Source organism: Panthera tigris, chromosome D2 (genome assembly GCF_018350195.1).
Source record: "Panthera tigris isolate Pti1 chromosome D2, P.tigris_Pti1_mat1.1, whole genome shotgun sequence".
In the NCBI taxonomy this organism is placed as follows: domain Eukaryota; kingdom Metazoa; phylum Chordata; class Mammalia; order Carnivora; family Felidae; genus Panthera; species Panthera tigris.
The window spans coordinates 17,067,998-17,087,590 of NC_056670.1; the positions used below are offsets into that span (position 1 = coordinate 17,067,998).

Consider the following 19,593-nt stretch of genomic DNA (forward strand, 5'->3'; position numbering starts at 1 on the left):
CCCCGAAGTGGTCTAAAGTAGGACTCTCCCCTTGTCCTCTCCCTCATTCCCCAGGCAGCACCCCGGGCTCTGAGCTTGCCTGGGTCTGTGCCTATATGTGGTTCGGTTGTTTCTTATGGGGGCTATGTGGTAGTTTGGGGGGTTTCCGATGCCATAACCATAGCTTTCTTTTTCAGGAAGTGTATCCAAATCTTTGCGTCATTTTGCTCAACAGAAATGAGGAGCTTGGTTTGTATTTTATGTCTTCTCTGTTGCAAGGGCAGTTGGTTGTGCCACAGATTAATAAAGAACACAACTGGGGGCAGTAAAAGAAGTATGTAGGGTGACACATTCTGCTCAAAATCAACTCCACAAATTCTTCTTGGGGCAGGCCCTGTACTTTGGGAAACATGCTGTTTCCTCATGTATAAACCACCCAGTCTCTCCCAGAACCAACCTTTTACCCAGGCTGGGGGAGTCAGGCATAAACGCTTGGAATTGGAATAGAAGATGTGGACAATATAAAACATGAGGTAACGTAATAGGAGGACAATGGTTTTCAAACGGTTGCGAGGCAGGTGACTTTGTTTTCCTGACTGGAAATTACAGTGGATCGCGTGACAAGTGGAAGCACCTGGGGAAGGAGGACCAGAACAGTCTCCGGAAATCCTGGATACGACCGCTGTGGTGCTGGGCTGGGCCCTGGGGGAGGAGGGGGTCAACGGGAGTGAGCCCACAGACTCGAGTTTTTGGAAAGCCTTCCTTCCACAGAGAAACCAAGATGACTGACTCTATCTGGTTGGGCAGAGACGAGGCCACTCCAGGCCCCGGGGAGAGCAGAAGACATATGGGGAAGTGCAGAGGCTGTAATAGAAGATGGGGGTAGGAACACGTCTGCGGAGAACGAACTGGGACCGGAACATTGAGGACCACGCTTATGCTAAGAGAACACACAAAGTCGTTCCTCAGGAAGAGACAAGAACCTCCAGGGTCAGCAGTAAGAGACGATGACAGACACGGAGGGACGCCACCACGGTGCGTGGCGCCGGTCTGGGTGGAGGGCCTGGGAGGAGGCTGTTGTAACCTTTGGGGCAGGAGACAAGAGCTGACCCGGAGTCTGAGTGAAAAGGGACATTTCCAGAGAAAAGCTTCGGGCAAGGATTCTGTTTGGGTGGGTACAGGGCGGTGAGATGGGAGTTCAGCTTCAGAGGGAAAGGCGGGGCCGTGCTGGCACTGCCTGGGAGGCAGTGGACGGGCAGAGGGGCAAGCTGGAGGTGCTGGGTCTGGGAAGCCTACGTCCTGGGAGCTGAACGTGAACGGCAAGAGAGAGGAGAGAAGCTGAGGTCAGAGTCCCGGGGCTGGGAAGCCGGTGAACAAAAGACCGACGGAATGGGCGGCTGGTCTCAGAAGGAGGGGCTCTGGGTGAGCTTCCAGAGCAGAGCTAAGGGAGGAGTCTGACAAAGACCTGGCAACTGGCTTCCCTCTGATTTTTAGGAGGGCAGAGTCAGGAGACTATGGGAGAAAGTATGTCTTACAAAGAGGAAAGGTGGTGAAGAAGCAGGCTTGACCCGTTGTTCTAGAACAGAGAGCTGTGCGTGTACGGTTTGCAGAGGAGAAGCAGCCAGGGCACGGGAGAGGACAATGAAAAGAGCTGTGTCTGAAGACCTGGAAAGGAAGAGCATTGGCTGAGCATGAGGGGAGAGTGAGGTCACAGGAGGGAGGATGGCCTTTCCGCAGTGGAGAAGGTTCGGACCTGGGGTGCTCTCCTGCCACTTTTGTGCTTCCCTCGCTGCCTGCACCCCCACCCCCAAACTGCCCATTGGGTCTGCTCCAGGCCCCCCGCGGCCAGCACAGGCTGCAGGGAGGGCCAGGCTGTGGGCCGGAGCCTGACTGTGACCTGGCGCGGGGGGGGTGGGGGGTGGGGGGGGGGGGGGGGGTGGGGGGGAAGGACGCTTCCAGGGAGCAAACAGCCCAGAGAGGAAGACAAGCATGGGTCCAGGACCAGAGGGAGGGAAGGAGAGAAGAAGGCAGGCGACCAAACGAGTTTTGAGCTGAAGAAGGAACAAAGCTCTAGCAATAGCGTAACCAGCTTGACTCTCAGCAACGGGAGGGCAGACTCGGGAGGGAGGAGCATGGGGGAGGTTCACTGGAGGTGACCATGAAGGCAGAGGGGCATCACGGAGGTCCAGCTGAGGCTCTGTGCACGCGCAGCGCTGGCCTCGTGGGGAAGACGGCCGCGGACTCACCCCAACGGCTCGAATGAGGCGCGGCCGGCAGAAAGGCAAGGGGCTGATGGGTTCGGGGACTAATGGGGATGAATCGGCAGCTGCCTACATTTGCAGGTGGGTAAAAAGCGAAGCCAGGCCGGTCAGAAGTGGAGGTCGAGGCAAGGTGAAGAGGCAGCCCACAGCAGGGACCGTGGAAGGGAGGACGAGGGACTGGGGTGGGGTGGGGGGGGGACAGCGGCCAATGGGGCAGATTTCGGAGTCAGGTCCCGCTACAAGCGACATGGCGTGCCGGTGTCAGAGAGGCGGGGAATAGGGCCCCAGGAAGCAGCAAAGCACGGATGTGGATGTCCTTGACCTAAAGTGAAGGACCCAGAAGGATGTGCACTGAAGTCCTCGAGGGGGGCGGCTGAGGTGACCCAGAGGCAGTCAGGGGCTGGGTCACGTAAGGGCATCTACGGATTCTGCGATGGCGTTGGTCTCATTTGAGGAGGACGCCCGTCTGAGTGTGTGAAAGCTAAGAGGCTTTTGTACCCTCTTCAAAAGTCTTGAGATTTATAGATGGTGCAATCACTTCCCACGTCCCATTCCATCCTCTGGAAGAAGTAGACCATGGTGCTTTCCACCAGTAAGCCACTCACGATGGCCAGAAAGGAGAGCTTTCGGCTGATATTCAGGGTCACTGGAAAAGAACAGACAACTAGTAAGTCCTTAAGAGTTTAAGTGATGTCAGCATGTAAAGTACGTGGCATTCTGAATGGAACTCTTTTGTAAAGCTGTTTTTGAGAAAAATCTCTATTTGTTCTTATTAATTGGTGCTGGTATCCTCTCCCACTTTTTTAAAATCTACAGACCTCTGGAGAGAAACAAAGCATGTGCCGATAACAAACCCACGAAGTTTCTCCTCCTGAAATCAAGACACAGATTTCCATGAATACTGAGGGAGAAAATTAAGAACAGATTTTAAGGTTATAAAGAGATCGACAAAACAAAACAAAAACAAACCAACCCGGAGACTCTCCGTTTAACAGTAAGCACTACGATAAAAGGTATCAGGTAGCAGGCTCATTTAAAATAACCCTTCGTTCTCACAATGGATGGGGAAAACGAAGACCCCCAAGGCTGCTCATCCCTTCTTTGGTGTGGTAGGAGCTGTGCTTCCTGGCTTGACGACTGCCCCGCCACGTACATTTGGACAAGTCATCCGCAAGGCGGAGGTTAATGACGGCTGCCCTACTAACCCCACGGCACTGAGATGTTGCACATGAAGGCATTTTGAGAACTAAAAAATACCACGTGGTTAACGTGAACAAATACCGACTATGCGCTCTGAATAAGGCATTAGAGGAGTGCCAGGCCCTGTTATTATTCTATGAAGAATTCCAGAGTTTAACAGGTTTGGCAAGAGCGTGTCGGAGGTGCAAGGCTTTAAGCTTGTGTGTGGGCTGAACGAGGAGGAGAAGGAATAAAACATAAACATACCTCTGATTGCCTGAAAATTGGATGTAAGGACAAATACTTTGATGAGTCTGAGGCACAGGGATGTGTAGTCGTGCTCCCAAATGACGGCTGGAATCAGCAAGAGTTTTCCGTAGCTCGACAACAATAATGCTTTCAGCAGCAAAATGAAGTCGGGCTTTTTTTTCACTGTCGTCGGTCGTTCTACCCACAGGAAAGTAAAGATGCCAGTAAAAAAGGCAGCTTGTTCTAAGGAGGGAACGGAGGACAAACACATGAATGTCCCTATCTGAACCATATCCCTCTAAAACCAAATAAGCCACAATTCCAAAATACAACTTACTGGCTGACTTCATTAGAATTGCTTTATCAAGATCAAATTTTCTTTTTCCTCTCTCCTTTTTTTTTTTTTAAATAAGCCCCTGCCTTTTGTGTCAAATCCTGCTGGTATGATTTCAGAAACATAGTTCAACAGTTCTTTCGTGGAGTATTTCATCACCCACCGAAGCAAAAGTCAGTCCGTTAGGATTGTGATCATCAGCTCTCTGAAGTTCTTTCTAGGAAGTAAGACTCTGTTTAGGTATTTTCAGTGTTCGAGGCCTCCACAGAAAGAATAATACAGGAATACGGAGGTTTTTTTTTTAAGTCCGAAAGATGGGACCCAGCCTAAGAATTGCATATGAAGATGTTTTTCTTTGCTCATTCTTCCACGATTTATTGAGTACCTAGTATCTACAAGATTTTGAATACTGTTATCTAAATTTAAAACTTCCTTAATTCATGTTAACAAGCTTTCTGAGTGCAATTCCTTATCCTTCCAGAAAGTATTCATAGACAGAGTCCAGTACAGGAGAAGCCACAGTTCCACTGGGTCCACAGAACAGAGCACGGGCTGTTCTATTCCCATTAACTAGGATTTTAACATTTCTTTTGACTGTGGTATTATTTTTATTCAGACTCTTAGTCCTCTGATTACCCAGCTGCATACGTTTTGAGTGATCTGTCCCTAATTCTATTTTTTCCCATAAGCTATGTTATGTAGGTTTCTGCAGAATCTGGTTTTTCTGGAACACGTGTCATCTTATAGGAGAGACAACTGTATCCTTCCTAAAATGTTTTATAACCAGAGTCAAACTAAAGAGGTTCCAAACATAGGTGATTAGAATCAAAAATAATTTTGGCCGGTTGACCTACATGACAGGGACACCAAGGGCTTGTCAACTGCAAAGACCTGCTCAAATAGGCTGATCTTATAGCCTCAGATTTGGACCAAGAAAGTAATAAAAGCAACAAAGAATTCCCTAACAACAAGAACGATCTAATAGTGGGTTGTTTCCTGTGGCTGGAGGTACTCAAACAAAGCTAGATCATTTTGCAGAGCTGAGGGAAGGATTTCTAGCACTGGAGAGAAGGGTGGACCAGATAACCTCCACATCTATCTAACTCAGAACTTGAGAGATTTATGTGTTTGCACCAGCCCTTGGGCTCTGCACAGTCTTTCACAAGGCAGATACTATGAGGCTTTCATGGATCAGCCGGGTTCAGGAGGACCTCCCCTGCCTACAGAGTGCTGCACGGAGAAAACACCAGATGGGGAGCCCGGGGAGCCACCTGTCTCAGTGCTGACCTAACCTGCGGTGGGATTTTGGGGAAATCATTGCCTTCCTGCTTCTATGTCTCCACGGGAGAACCTAACCTATCTACCAAAGAGGATGGTTGTGAACATTAAGTTGATAAAATCGTAAAAGCAGTGTTTAAATTATAAAATGCTATATTTATGTAGGGCATTTTTTAATAACCTATTTTAGGGGGTCAGAACCTAATAGTGGATTAAAAAAGTAACAGTAGAAAAAAATTTCTGAGTGTCAAAATATCCACTATAGAGTAGGTGCTACAGCAATTCTGAACTATTTGAAAATAAGCCTGGTTTATTTTTTATATTAAAAATTACGGACACACAGGAGCTTATCCTCAGAAATTTTAAGAGGTTTTGCTTTAAAGCTTAAAATTACATTAGGTTCTAGTTCCTGGCGTAGGCAACGTTCTCAAGGATGTTTTTAATATTATTATATACGTTTGCGAATTCTTAAAATGTAAATTTTAAAACCTCGGAAACGGATGAGAGGACCAAGGAAGTGAGAACAAACAGAAGAAAATGGGACAAAAGAGGACACACAGTCCAGGAATATGACACTGCAGTGCACCGGAGACTCAATATTGCTAAAACAATATTTCATTATAATCAAAGAGTTTTAGAAGCAGAGCATGGAAGCCTGTAAGTAAGAAAACAGTGGCAGAAATTAATTCAACACAATTCTGACCTCAGTCACAAACTCGAATCCTGGAGAAAAGCAGTTCCTTGAACTTAAGGAACGTGGGACAGGAGTCACTTTTCCTGAATGCAGTCAGAGAAAGAACAAGTTTTCCCTATTAAACAGATTGCATGAGTTCAATGCAATTAGCACAACACATTGGATAAGGTCTGGCAATTATCAGTCTGTTTTAATAAAGATGAGACCTGGGGAGTCTTTCTTTTTTTTTTTAAATTTTTTTTTAACGTGTATTTATTTTTGAGACAGAGAGACAGAGCATGAACGGGGAAGGGTCAGAGAGAGGGAGACACAGAATCCGAAACAGGCTCCAGGCTCTGAGCTGTCAGCACAGAGCCCGACGCGGGGCTCGAACTCGAGGACCGCGAGATCATGACCTGAGCCGAAGTCGGCCGCTCAACCGACTGAGCCACCCAGGCGCCCCTGGGGAGTCTTTCAACTGGACAATCAGAAATTAAATTTAAGAATTTTATCGACGATGGTATGCCTCGACATATTTTACGAAACTCTCTAATCTGATAAACCTAACCATTTCCGTAGCAGATGTGTGGTAACAAATAAAAAAGCAAGCGAGCACATAATTTAGACAAACTCATCTAGCAGCTTAGCAGTAGAGCTGAACGTTTAAGTCTCAAGTCCTATGTTAACCCCCTCCTCTTACCAATGATTAAGCCCACCCACTTCACTTGTGATCAGAATAGTGGGGACTCGTTGGCTGAGAACAGAAAGCGTGGCTTCTTCGTACCTAGAGAAGCAATTGCGAACATTCTATAGAAATCCCACTCCTTGGCATATCTGATGAAGTCGTCGGGATCAGTGTTCTGGTTTGAATCTTGAAGCTGCCACCATCTCAGGTATGCTTCGCAAAGCAAACAAAATATGCAGAGTTTCCCGTGCATCTGGTAGTCAAAAAGACAATGCCATTTACTGGGTAGAGAAACACCTAATTACACGTAATATCGAGTAGGCACAGACGTAGCTAAGTACTTGTGGTTTTGAAGAACCTCCCATCCCACAGCTTTTCAAATTCAGGACTGCCCGGTTAAGCGTGTAATTGTGTTGCCTGTAAACCCGATGGCTCCTCATCAGCAATGACCATCAGAATCACAAGGGGAGACTTTTCAGATTGCAAATGTCGAGGCCCCAGTCCTGACTCAGAATCTTGGGAAGTAAATCCTACACATGCAATTTGGAAACAGTCCTGGGGGCAAGGCGGGATTCTGATGTATGCCCTTCGCTAAGAAATACCGCTCTAAAGAGTAGTTCACCCTTCACACTCTATTTTCAGCATCTGTCCTATACACAGAAGCAAGCACAGAATTCATGTGACTCGTGGACAGGCAGAAGCAGCAATGAGAACACATTTTAACCTGAAGATTCCATCATACCACATAGGAAACTACTAGTCTGAACATAAATTTTTATTTTTATTTTGTTTATTTAAAGTTTTATGTTTTTTAAAAATGTTTACTTTTATTTATTTTATTTTATTTTTTAATTTATTGTTTAATTTACATCCAAGTTAGTTACCATATAGTGCAACAACTGATTTCAGGAGTAGATTCCTTATTGCCCCTTACCCATTTAGACCATCCCCCCCTCCCAGAACCCCTCCAGCAACCCTCTGTTTGTTCTCTGTATTTAAGAGTCTTTATGTTTTATCCCCTTTCCTGTTTTTATATTACTTTTGCTTCCCTTTCCTTATGTTCACCTGTTTTGTCTCTTAAATTCCTCATGTGAGTGAAATCATATGATATTTGTCTTTTTCTGACTAATTTTGCTTAGCATCATACCCTCCAATTCCATCCACGTAGTTGCAAATGACAAGATTTCATTCTTTTTGAATGCCGAGTAATACTCCATTGTATATATATACCACATCTTCTTTATCCATTCCTCCATCGATGGACATTTGGGCTCTTTCCATTCTTTGGCTACTGTTGATAGTGCTTCTATAAACACTGGGGTGCATGTGCCCTTTCGAAACAGCACACCTGTATCCCTTGGGTAAGTACCTAGTCGTGCAATTGCTGGGTCATAGGGTATTTCTATTTTTAATTTTTCGAGGAACCTCCATACTGCTTTCCAGAATGGCTGCGCCAGTTTGCGTTCCCATCAGCAGTACAAAAGAGATCCTCTTTCTCCCCGTCCTCGCCCACATCTATTCTGAACACAAATTTTTAAAAAATGGCCCTATGCTGGATGAGTGTCAATTAATATGTGGAAAAAACAGCAATTAAAAGGTAGAAATTTTTAAAGCTGCAAGTTCTAAAGAGTCTGAAATTTTGGCAAAAATAAAAATTATCAGGTAACAAGAACTGGCTTTTTACAACACGTTTCTCCTGGGGTGCCTGGGTGGCTCAGTCGGTTAAGCGTCCAACTCTTGGTTTCAGCTCAGGTCATGATCTCACGGTTTGGGAGTTTGAGCCTTGCCTCAGGTTTCTGTGCTGACAGTGTGGAGCCTGCTTGGGATTCTCTGTCCCTCTCTCTCTCTCTGCCCCTCACTCTCTCAAAATAAGTAAACTTTAAAAAATAAAATAAAACCCAATACCCATTGGACTTTCTATATCAATATAAAGCGGGGAAAAGAAAGTGTGTGCAAATGCAATGCAGTCCCAGGATAGGCATCAGTGTGGGCTTCTGAGGTTCTTCTAGTTGGCACAGTGGTTCTCCTGGCTGCACTTCAGAATTACCTGGGGGTTTTAAGAAATACTGATGCCTGAACTCATCCCCAAAGATTCTGATGTAACCGATTCTGGGCGAGGCCTCGGCTTGGAAGGATGAACTGCTATCCACCCTCTCTCTCCCAGGTGATTCCATTGTGTACCAAAGTTTGGGAATCAATGCTCTAGCAATTTAAAAACTGCCCTGGTTATTTATTTTTATTTATTTTATTTTTATTTTTTATTTTTTTTCAATATATGAAATTTATTGTCAAATTAGTTTCTGCCCTGGTTATTTAACGTGGGGGAGGGGAAGGAATGCCCTCAATAGGATATAAAATGTAATACATTGTATTAAAATATTTCTCTTTTAATGGTCGCTTACTTCCTCTAGCTATATTTGTCTCCTTACCTGGATATATTTAATTTTATTCTGGTAGAAATAACTGGTATCTGTTTCAAAAGGAAATCCACTAAAAGGCAATATAGATTATAGTTTTTCAATTTCCTCCCAGTGAGTGTATTCTTAAATATTCACTAAACATTGTGTGCCTTGTTTATCAATGCCTGCTATTTCTAGAAACTTCCAGACACTGTTGAGATAAAAGACCCATGCTTAATAGACTTTCTTTTTAAAATAATGTTCTTTAATTCCGTTCAAATTATTCTTTAAAAATGCAAGAGCATTATCAAGTAAAATTAGAAAATAAAAAAATTAGCACAACTTACGTTTATTTTCGTATTGAAAAGAATATGTCTGTAGGCCTGGGCTTTGCATAAAATAGCATTAATCAAGATGATAACAGGATCATACTCGATATATTTGTCTACAGGTTTCTGGCAGGATTTCTGAAATAATGCAAGATAATATTAGAACAAGCAAACTCATACATTCTGAAATCTTAAAGGATTCTGAACTAGTAGAGTCTATTTTGGACTTGTATAGCAATAAGGACATGTCAGCATTTATTTAAATTAACTTCTCTTCAGATACAAAATGTGCACATAAGCTCTGGTTTCAGAAATGACTAAATGCAATCTTCTAGGCTAGAAATATTAATCTTTTTTTTAAAATATTTTCTTAATGTTTTTATTTATTTTTGAGACAGAGAGAGACAGAGCATGAGCAGGGGAGGGGCAGAGAGAGAGGGAGACACAGAATCCGAAGCAGGCTCCAGGCTCTGAGTTGTCAGCACAGAGCCCGACGTGGGGCTGGAACTCACTGTGAGATCATGACCTGAGCTGAAGTCGGATGCCTAACCAACTGAGCCACCCAGGCACCCCAGAAATATTAATATTTTAATCTCATATGTAAGGAAGCTAAAAAAATATTTGATTTTTTTTAGAAAATATTTTCTTAATGTTTATTTATTCCTGAGAGATTGAGAGAGAGAGAGAGAGCGTGAGCGAATGAGCAGGTGAGGGGCAGAGAGAGAGGGAGACACAGAATCTGAAGCAGGTTCCAGGCTCTGAGCTGTCAGCACCAAGCCCGACGTGGGGCTCGACTTCATGAAATAGCGAGACCATGACCTGAGCTAAAATCGGACACTTAACCAACTGAGCCACCCAGGAGCCCCAAAAATATTTGATTTAAAGACTGGATTAGGCAGAAAAGTATCCCAGAAAATGCTTTCACTTTGTAGGACTTGTTATAAAATAAAGAAATACATTTATAATGTACTTCCATTGATAAACTGTTGCCTATTGGCTAGATGGCCACCAACTCTGCGGTTCTTGAAACATGACTTGGAGAAAGGGGTTCAGAGAAGTAAGCCTGCACGCGGAGATTCTGAGAGCTAAAAGCAAGTAAAGAATGTGGCAGATACTGAGAAGCTCTTTTCTTCCCCCGCCTCCAATTAACATTGAGAATATGGGAGGAAAATGCTCTTTCTCTGTGATGAACAATGGTGAAAACGCTGGAAAATGCTGAGCTATACATAAGCAAATGGGGTGCAGCTTGGTTCCAGGTTACCGGAAGCAAGACACCTGGGCTCTCAGTAATTCCTACTACATTAACTTTTTTGGACACAGGTGATTACAATGTTATCAAAGTCCAACACCGGCAGAACACATAAAACAGGTGTACAAGAACGAGCTCATCAGAGGGGTGCTTGGGTGGCTCAGTCTGCTGTTAAGCGTCAGGTCATGATTTCACGGTCCGTGAGTTTGAGCCCTACATGGGGCTCTCTGCTGTCAGCAGAGCCCGCTTTGGATCTTCTGTCCCCCCCTCTCTCTGCGCCTTCCGCATGTATGCTCTCTCTCTCAAAAATAAATAAACATTAAAAAAATATTTTTAATAAAAAATATTTTAAAAAAGAGAACAAGCTCATTAGAAATGTGACATTTCAAAGAGTTTTGGTTACAAAGTTGAGTTAAGGCAACTGTTCTAATAGCTACAATTCAAACATAAAACATTTTGAAATTCTGAAAAGATAAAATAAAAATGGAAGTGATGGATATGCAAACATACTGGGATGGCCTTTTAATTACATCAAAGTGCTAGGGGAAAAAAACGAAGGGCGTTGAAAGATATCAACCCCGCATTCCAAAGGTGAAGAAAAACCACTTCCGACTGAAAGAGTTTCTCCACTTCATTCGTGTCATTTACAAGAAACGCGTATGTTTTTAAGTCATCAAGTGAACCAATGAAGAGAGACGTGCTATTACCTCATTTAAATACACCTAATCACACCGAGGCATAAGATGTTAACGATTTCACAGTTTTTCAGCTGGGCAAAGAGTAAGCCAGTGTCTAGACAGAAGCCGCGGAATCAGACATCCTATATTCATGACGAAGAGCTGTTTTCTAGACACCCTGCCTGGGCTGCCCCTGGGCAAAACACCTCCTCTCTACAAACAACACTGCAACACCGGGAGATGCTACTCCATCGTAAAATGGAACCGCTGGCTGGTCAAGGGTCTTATCTCTGTCCGTTACAAGTTCCCTCAAGGGCACCTGGGTGGCTCAGTGGGTTAAGTGACTGCCTCCTGGTTTCAGCTTAGGCCATGATCTCCCGATTCATGGGTTCGAGTCCCATGTGAGGTTCTGCACTGACAGCATGGAGCCTGCTTGGGATTCTCTCTCCCTCTGCCCCTCTCCCTCTCCTGCTTGTTCTCTCTCTCTTCCTGCTTGTTCTCTCTCGCTCTCGCTCTCTCCCAAGAATAAACAAATAAAACTTTAAAAAAAAGTTTCCTAAAACCCGTATGTATGGAGGCGGCAGTGCAAGTCGAGCTGAGCCAGGATTTGGACAATTTTTGGGAGGAAGTGGCAGAAGACAGCAGCCCAGTTTTCCCTTTTACAATCACTTGGCCGACAGATGTGTCTGTCGCGGCCACAGCGTTCATTGCAACAGCTCTCCCAGCCATTTCTATGGACCAGGCACTTCCAGGATGCTAGACACTCCCCTTGAGAGGTCAGTCCCTATCCTCAAGGACCTTACAGTTTAGAAGAGGACGCATAAGCACGCTACTGCAAACACTACAATGGAAAGGACACAGGGTGACAAGAATCCCCATAGGAGGGGCGGCTCCTGGTGTCACGTGCCCTGTGATGTGCTACGCCCACCTTCCCTTCCTAGCATTCTGAGTATTTTACAAGCACTGAAAGTTCATTAGAGCCCACTGGTTCCCTCCCTATCAGGTTAAGCCTAATTTGTCCCTGTTCTGCCTCTGCTACTTGCTTCTCCCACGAGGGCTCCCTCCACCTTGAATGCAAGGAGGAAACCCACACAGGCACAAAACAAACACACAGTAAAACATCCTAGTGGCAGATGGCTACGTTTAGATTATGTTTTCTTACTCTGGCAAAATCGTTCCGCTCCCTTTACTACTGACTGGACGAGTATCGCGAAAGAGAAAGTTGTCCTCTGAGAAATCCGTAAGCACAAGGGACTATGCACATCCCAGAAACGCAGATATTTCCGCCACCTCTATGTTACCATGGATACGAATTACTTTCTGCTGCTATGTTCTTCAGTGCCCTGGGAAATCACCTCTCCTTCAGCATATAAGCTGGCCGATATTTTATGAACGTTCTTGCTGCTTCTTCCTCCCCATCATCTCTAGGGCCGTCCCCTTCCCCACTCATTCTCAAACCTGTTCCATTTTAGCTCCACAATCAGCAAAACATGGATCTTAAAACTGGAGGCCCCTAGACTTGAAGCTCTTCAGGGTTAGGATACCCTCTCATCCATCTCTGCATCCAGCATGTAAGGGTGGAGGCTCCATACTGTTCGCACTGGACAGAACTCAAACTTGTGAGGATCTCAATGGAGTCTTGTCTTGTTACCATCGTGAACCTATCAAGTATCTGAGCACACAAAACTATCTGGGCACTATAGGATGTCAAAAGCACTGTATCTTTAAGCCTACTTATAAGAAACCGTGAAAAGCTGAAGGAGAGGGAGTGGCTGAAAGCAAGTGACATGCTTCCATTAGATGGAGAAAAATTCGGGAGACACAGGGGCAAGCTGCGGGGGACGGCACTGGAGAGATAAGAGCAAAGGGAAGGGAGGTAAGGATGAGAAATACAGGTAGGAGATCAGGCCGAGTATATTGCTGGTAGCTAAGGGACCGAAGCATGCGTGAGTCACCAGCTTATAGCAACTGTGGCTATTTTTCCAGAACAAATAGCCCGATGTGTAAGAACTGTTTACTTTTTACTCTCACGACTTGGAGGGCCTTTAAAAAATTATTTTGCAATTTAATTTTCAGAGCCCAGCATCAACGAAGTGATTTTCCCTAAATAATGCTACTATGCAGAGGCGCCTGGGTGGCTCAGTCGGTTAAGTGTCCGACTACGGCTCAGGTCATGATCTCACGGTTTGTGGGTTCGAGCCCCGCGTCGGGCTCTGGGCTGATGGCTCGGAGCCTGGAGCCTGTTTCGGAGTCTGTGTCTCCCTCCCTCTGCCCCTCCCCTGTTCACACTCTGTCTCTGTCTCTCTTGAAAATAAATAAACATTAAAAAAAATAAATAAAAAAAAATAATGCTACTATGCATATTACTATGCATTATCATGATAAAGGAGATTACCCACTCTTATCTCATCAGGAAATGGCTGTGTACAATATGTACTGTACCACCATTCATTACCCCAAATATAATTCTAAAATCTGTCTCCTAGGTGAGAGGGGGCAATGTTGGGGGAACGGGTGGGGAGCCAGATGAGAGTGTAGCAGCTGACCTAAACAGCTATCCAATAATTATTTTCCATAAAATTACTTTCCATAAATAAGGTATAGAGAAGCCAGCATCTGATGATTAGGAAAAGGATTTTGTTAGTTTAATGCCAAGAATTTAAAAAAATAGAGATTAATTTATATATAATAATTTGTTATATATATTATATTATTAAAGATTACTAACTTTAGTTAGATGGTTATGTGGTTGTCATCTTTAAGACAGATGACTTAATTGTGCCAGTCCAAAAATTATTAAGTTTAGATCCCATATAACTTACTATTCTCTCCCTTGTACTAGGATGGCCAGGGATATCACCATCTAAAAACATAGAAATGGCTCGTTCATTCAACAAATATTTATTGCATACTTACTACGTGTTAGGCACTGTTCTGGATGATCTAGCTACATTAATGAATAAATTATATGTAATCTCTTGTGTAGCTTGTATTTCAGCGGGAAGAGACAAGCAATAAACAACAAATAAGTCAGTTTTACAGAATATTCAAAGATGATAGGTGCTATGGGAAAGATAATGCAGGGAGAGGTGATAAGGCATACCAGACCTGGCAGGGGGAACCACAATTTGTAATAGGGTGGTCAGAATAGACCTCTCTGAGAGGCCAATAAAAATACTTGAAGGAGGTGAGGGAATTAGCCATGTCAGATCCTGACAGAAGAGTGTTCCAGGCACAGTGCAAAGGCCCTGAGGAAGGAACTTGCCTGGTTTAAGAGCTATCTGGAGGCAGGGGTGCCTGCCTCCAGTTGGTTGAGCATCCAACTCTTGATTTTGGCCCAGGTCATGATCTCATGGTCGTGGGACTGAGCCATGTGTTGAGTTCCATGCTGACAGCACGGCACCTGCTTGGGATCCTCTCTTTCTCCCTCTCAAAAAAAAAAAAAAACCCCAAAAAACCAAAACAACAACAATAACAAAACTATCAGGAGGCAATGAAACTGCAGTAGAATAATGGAAGAGTAGCAAGACTACATGAGCCTTATAAACCAGTGCAAGGATCCTGACCTTAATTCTGAGTGAGATGGAAAATCACTGGGAAGCTTGAGAAAACTTCAATTTTATTTTATTTTTTATTTATTTATTTTTTAAGTAGGCGCCATGCCCAACATGCAGCTTGCACTCACAATCTGGAGATGAGGAGTCTCATGCTCTACTGCCTGAGCCGGCCAGGTGCTCCTCTACCTTACATTAACAAAGAATTTTATATGTTTTAATTTATTTTCACGAGAAAGACAGACACAGTGTGAGCGGGGGAGGGGCAGAGAGAGAGGCAGACCCAGAATCGGAAGCGGGCTCCAGGCTCCGAGCTGTCGGCACAGAGCCCGACGCGGGGCTCGAACTCGTGAACCACGAGATCATGACCTGAGCCCAACTCAGATGCTTAATCGACTGAGCCACCCAGGCGCCCTGTCTAACTTACATCTGAAGAGGAACACTTTGGCTGCTGTGTGAAGAGGCTCAAGACGTTCAAGGGTGCTACAGGTTAAGAATTATGACAATAATCCCGGTGAGACATGATGGCAGCATGGACCAGCGCTGTAGCAGCAGAGGTGGTGAAAAAGCAGAGGATTCTGAACACGATCTGAAGGCAGAATTAACAGGACCCGCCGAGCACCCGAATAAGGAAATAAATGCGGGAGAAAGGAATCAAGGATGACTCCAAACTTGTTTCGTCTTAGGAACTAACACGGCAGAGCCGCCATTAACTGTGAACGTTTGAGATTAACTAGAAATATCCAACTGGAGAAATCAAGTCGTCAGTTGGACATTTGTGTTCTGGAATTCAAGGAAGAGGTTCAGGCTAGAGGTTCAAACTTGGGAACTGTCAAAGTGTAGATGGTCTTTAAAGCCATGAGCCAGAATGAGCTCTTCAAAGGAGAGTGTGTAGAGAAGAGGCCCAAGAACTGAGCCTCACGGCTAAGAGGTGAGGCGGGTGACACAGAACCAGAAAGGAGATTGAGAGGAAACAGCCAACAAGGTAAGAAAACTGAAGAGCCTGGTGTCCTGGCAAGTGCACGCAGCGTGTCCAGGGGAAAGTAATAAGGTCAAGTGTTGCTGACAGTTCACTGAGAATAGACTATTGGGTTTAGCAAAGTAGAGGTCTGTGATCTTAAGAACAGTTTCTAGTGAAATGCTGGGTGGGAAGAAAGTGTGTCTGAAGAAGATTCAAGAGAAACTAGGAAAGGAAATCGAGATAGCAATTAAAAATATCTCTTAAAGGACTTTTGCTGTCAAAGGGAAGGGGAAAAAGAGCGGGAGCCCAAACAAAGGAGGAAGTGCAGTCAAGTTGTGTGTGTGTGTGTGTGTGTGTGTGTGTGTGTGTGTGTGTTTAAATTAAGGAAAGACTGTACATGTATCGGTGGGAATGATCCAGTGGAGAGCAGAAGATTATAGTCACAGAGATGTCCCTAATGGAAGACGACAGGGAAGTCTAGTGCACATGAGCACATTGGTTTTGGACAGGTATACTGAACAGTTCATCCATCCTAACAGCAGGGAAGACAGAGCATATGAATAAAGGGTGCTAGGAATGGATTTATGTGGTTGCAAAGCTTGTGGAAGGTCTCCTCTTTTCTTTTCTTTTTTTTTTTTAGCAAAGAGGGCAGCATATGTGGGGAAACCTGAGGAGCGAAAAGGTTTGTGGGAATGGTGCATAGATCAGTGAAATGCAATGTGATGGTCAGATGGTATCATGGGCTACGTGAGGTTGGTGGTCATGAATTTAGGTGTCTTTTTCCTCAGTGAAATACAGCTGCAAGGGTGAGGAGACAGATCAGACAATATGCTGGACTCAACCAGGGTTGCAATTTTGCCAAGTGAGGGAAAGCACTTGAGACCGGAACAGTGATAATGTCGGCTGACAACAGATTAAATAGGTACACGTTCCTACTTTGTCTGCTCCCTGTGTATTAACACCAGGCCATGTGTTCCGAATGAGGATTATTACTAGCAAATCATCAGATCAGAAATGGGACAAAAACCTATTGACTGCCTACTATGCGGCTGGTTCTTTGCTAATACCGCAAAAAGAACCTCCAATTTTGTGACTTTTTAAACATAAAAAGTCCTGTTAACTCGTCATTTTTGGTTTTTGTGTCACCAACGTCCAGCTTAGTGCTTTGCACACAACACAAACTATACATTCGATCATCGCAAAGGATGAACCCGACATAAAGTGTTCTAGGAAAATTTAATACAGGTTATGGAGTGTATGGATGATAACATTTACCAGTGCAAGGGTGAACAGCTAAAACTTAAAGAGTTTGGGCGTGAACTCAAATGTCAACATAATCCGATTTTTAAATTTCTCTGCACAACGCCTACATCCATCTCCATTCGAGAATCCGTCCGCCGCGTTAGGTCTCACCAGCAAAAACGACGGGTATGAGAAAACCACTGCAGGGTAGTGAATTCTTTAACACTATGGATAACCGCAAAGGCTCGACTGACTCCGGACAGGAATGTCAAGTATTAAACTGAAGACTGTATTACAGGACCCTGAAACTCGTTGATTTTTCTGCCCTAAAACGCTGACATACATATCCCACTGCCTCTCATGGTCCCCAAATCCCGCCACGCCATTTTCTTCCCCAGGACACCCCACGCCTGACAACTCACGCAGATGGTTATCTTCAGCACTCCGTGGTTATAGTCTCGGTACAACTCCTTGGCCTCTTGGTTGCATTCGATGCACCTGTACTGGCAAGAGGCCGAGGCAGCAGTGGGAGTGGGAGTAGCTGCAACCCCATCGGTGTTCCCCTTGCCCGCGACCACCCCTTCTGCGTTGCCCTTGCCTGGCCGTAGCCCATACCGCCCACCGGTGCCCATTTCCACGCAACTGCAGCCGAGAACTTCCGATTCAGTGGCGGGGAAAGACGTCAGACATCAGACCGGAAAGCCTGTCCCTTGCGGTGCTTGCTGGGATTCGTAGTCTCAGCCTCGGAAAGGGGACTCGCGGCTGGCCGAGCCGGGACTACAACTCCCAGCAGGCAACGCCACACCCCTTCCCTCCCCCTTGCCACGGCCCACCTGCCCGCCGCGGGTTAAGGCTGGGAGGCCGCAGCGTGCGGCGAGGGCCGCCGCACATGCGCCTTGAGGAAAGATGGCACCTGCCGGCTGCTGCTGCTGCTGCTACTGCTGCTGGGGCGGCGCTGTGGCCGCCGCGGACGCCGCCCGGCGCGTCCTGATGCTGCTGTTGCTGGGGGTCCTGTCCGTCGGGCCGCGCCCGGGTGCGCTGGCCACTGAGCACTACTCGCCGCTGTCCCTGCTCAAGCAGGAGCTGCAGCATCGGCAGCAGCAGGAGGCCCAGGCAGGCGGCGGCTGCAGCCCGCAGTCCGGGGACTGGGGAGACCAGTACTCGGTCGAGTGCGGCGGTGAGTGGGCGGCGGGCGGGCGTCCGGGTCGCCCGGGGCCGCGGGGACGGCGGGGCCGTGGGGACGGCGGGCTCCCGGGGGCCGATGTGCGGGCGGCCCGGGCCTCGCCGCCGTCGGCCGCGGTGCGGCGTGTGCTCCTGGGGGAGCCGGCTCGGCGAGGTGTCATCCTGGGGCCGCTTCCCGCCGCTCGCACCCACGCCGCTGCGCGCCCTTCTCTGGTAGCTGCCGTGGGGAGGGTGGTGAATAGAGAAAAGAGCTGAAGCATGTTCCTGGGGACCAGGGCGGTCTCTTCGGAGTTGCAGCAATTGTCGAAAGGGTGGAGGAGGAGATGGCAAGTGGCCTGGGGCAGCCCCGGTTCCCGCTCTGTGCCCCACGGTTGCCGGGGGGAGCGAGGGAGGGGAAAACGGAAGGACGGAGGAGCACCGGGGCCCAGTGGGGGGCCCGCGCCCGGAGTGGGGGTCGTCTGGCCCTTCTTAGGCCTGGAAATCAGGTTCTCTGACCTGGGTTTGATGTCTTGTATTAAACATTATCTCTCCAAATTCGATCCCTGGAAGAAAGAAGGGAAGACAAGAGTAAGCCTATTTTATCTGCTCGATGACATCTTGCTGCCAGTTATTTAAGAGTGACCTGTGACCTGTCCGGTATCTCCCAGTGAGTAAGAGGGCCCCGCAGGCCTTCAGCCTGTGTAAGTCAGAGCCCGGGTATTGGAACTAGGCCATCTCATTGATTAAGTTGGGCGCTTTTGCCCCCAATTTAGTAAGTCGTGGCAGATGCCTTAGGGGCAAATACATGCTTGTGGCTTTTTGTTTTGACATTTCCATCGGATCTTTTCACCCTTCAATCCCCTCCCCTTCCTTTCCTTTTCCTCTTCCCCCTAATTCCCTCAAGGCTTGCTTTTGAAAGCTCTGGGTCTACCTAATTCACTAGAAGCTGGCTGGTTGCTTTTGCAGCCCGGACAGCTGTGTTCTTGAACATTGTGTAACTGGGAAGACAATAAGCATTTTTTAGTTGAGAGATGTCAAGATTAGCACACTCTGATTTCCTTTTAGCACAATCTGACTCCCTTGAGGAAGTCTCACTCATTGACTTTGTTTTGTAGTGGGCCTTGGCTAGTAACAGCGTAAAAAACTCGGCGGGCATTGTATAGTGGGAAAAGAATGGCTTTTTACCTCTGTGGCTTCCTGTGACTCTGAACAAGTTAATTGCTTGTCTTGGCAAGCGAAATTGCCGCCTCTGTAAGTTGAAGACACTGTTACCTAATTACCGGGTTTCATTTTCTTCACAAGAGTGCTGCGGGGAAAGTGAGAAATAGCCAACATAATATGGAGTGCTTGCCGTATGCCAGGTGCTGTCGTAAGAGTAGGTTG

The 19,593-nt window shown here is 46.2% G+C and overlaps 2 protein-coding genes across 10 annotated transcripts in view; one reads left to right on the forward strand and one right to left on the reverse strand.

Moving 5' to 3' along the window:
* Window positions 1–1,915: 1,915 nt before the first annotated feature.
* Window positions 1,916–17,732, reverse strand: ARV1 (ARV1 homolog, fatty acid homeostasis modulator). The gene is made up of 5 exons (XM_015539211.2): window positions 17,472–17,732; window positions 9,385–9,504; window positions 6,738–6,891; window positions 3,687–3,911; window positions 1,916–2,886 (listed from the first exon to the last, which is right to left on the reverse strand). Exons 1-5 carry the CDS (start codon window positions 17,679–17,681, stop codon window positions 2,744–2,746), a joined length of 852 nt encoding a protein of 283 aa, XP_015394697.1. The 5' UTR covers window positions 17,682–17,732; the 3' UTR covers window positions 1,916–2,743.
* A 152-nt stretch (window positions 17,733–17,884) lies between these two features.
* Window positions 17,885–19,593, forward strand: part of TTC13 (tetratricopeptide repeat domain 13) — an 81,372-nt gene continuing 79,663 nt past the window's right edge. For 6 of the 9 annotated variants that reach the window (XM_042959759.1, XM_042959760.1, XM_042959761.1 and 3 more), the window contains exon 1: window positions 17,885–18,226. In XM_042959759.1, the coding sequence (XP_042815693.1) occupies window positions 17,956–18,226 (271 nt within the window). In that variant the 5' untranslated portion in view covers window positions 17,885–17,955. Of the gene's footprint in view, window positions 18,227–18,374; window positions 18,912–19,593 lie in introns of those variants that run through there. The other 3 variants (XM_042959769.1, XM_042959765.1, XM_042959766.1) reach the window with 2 other exon arrangements.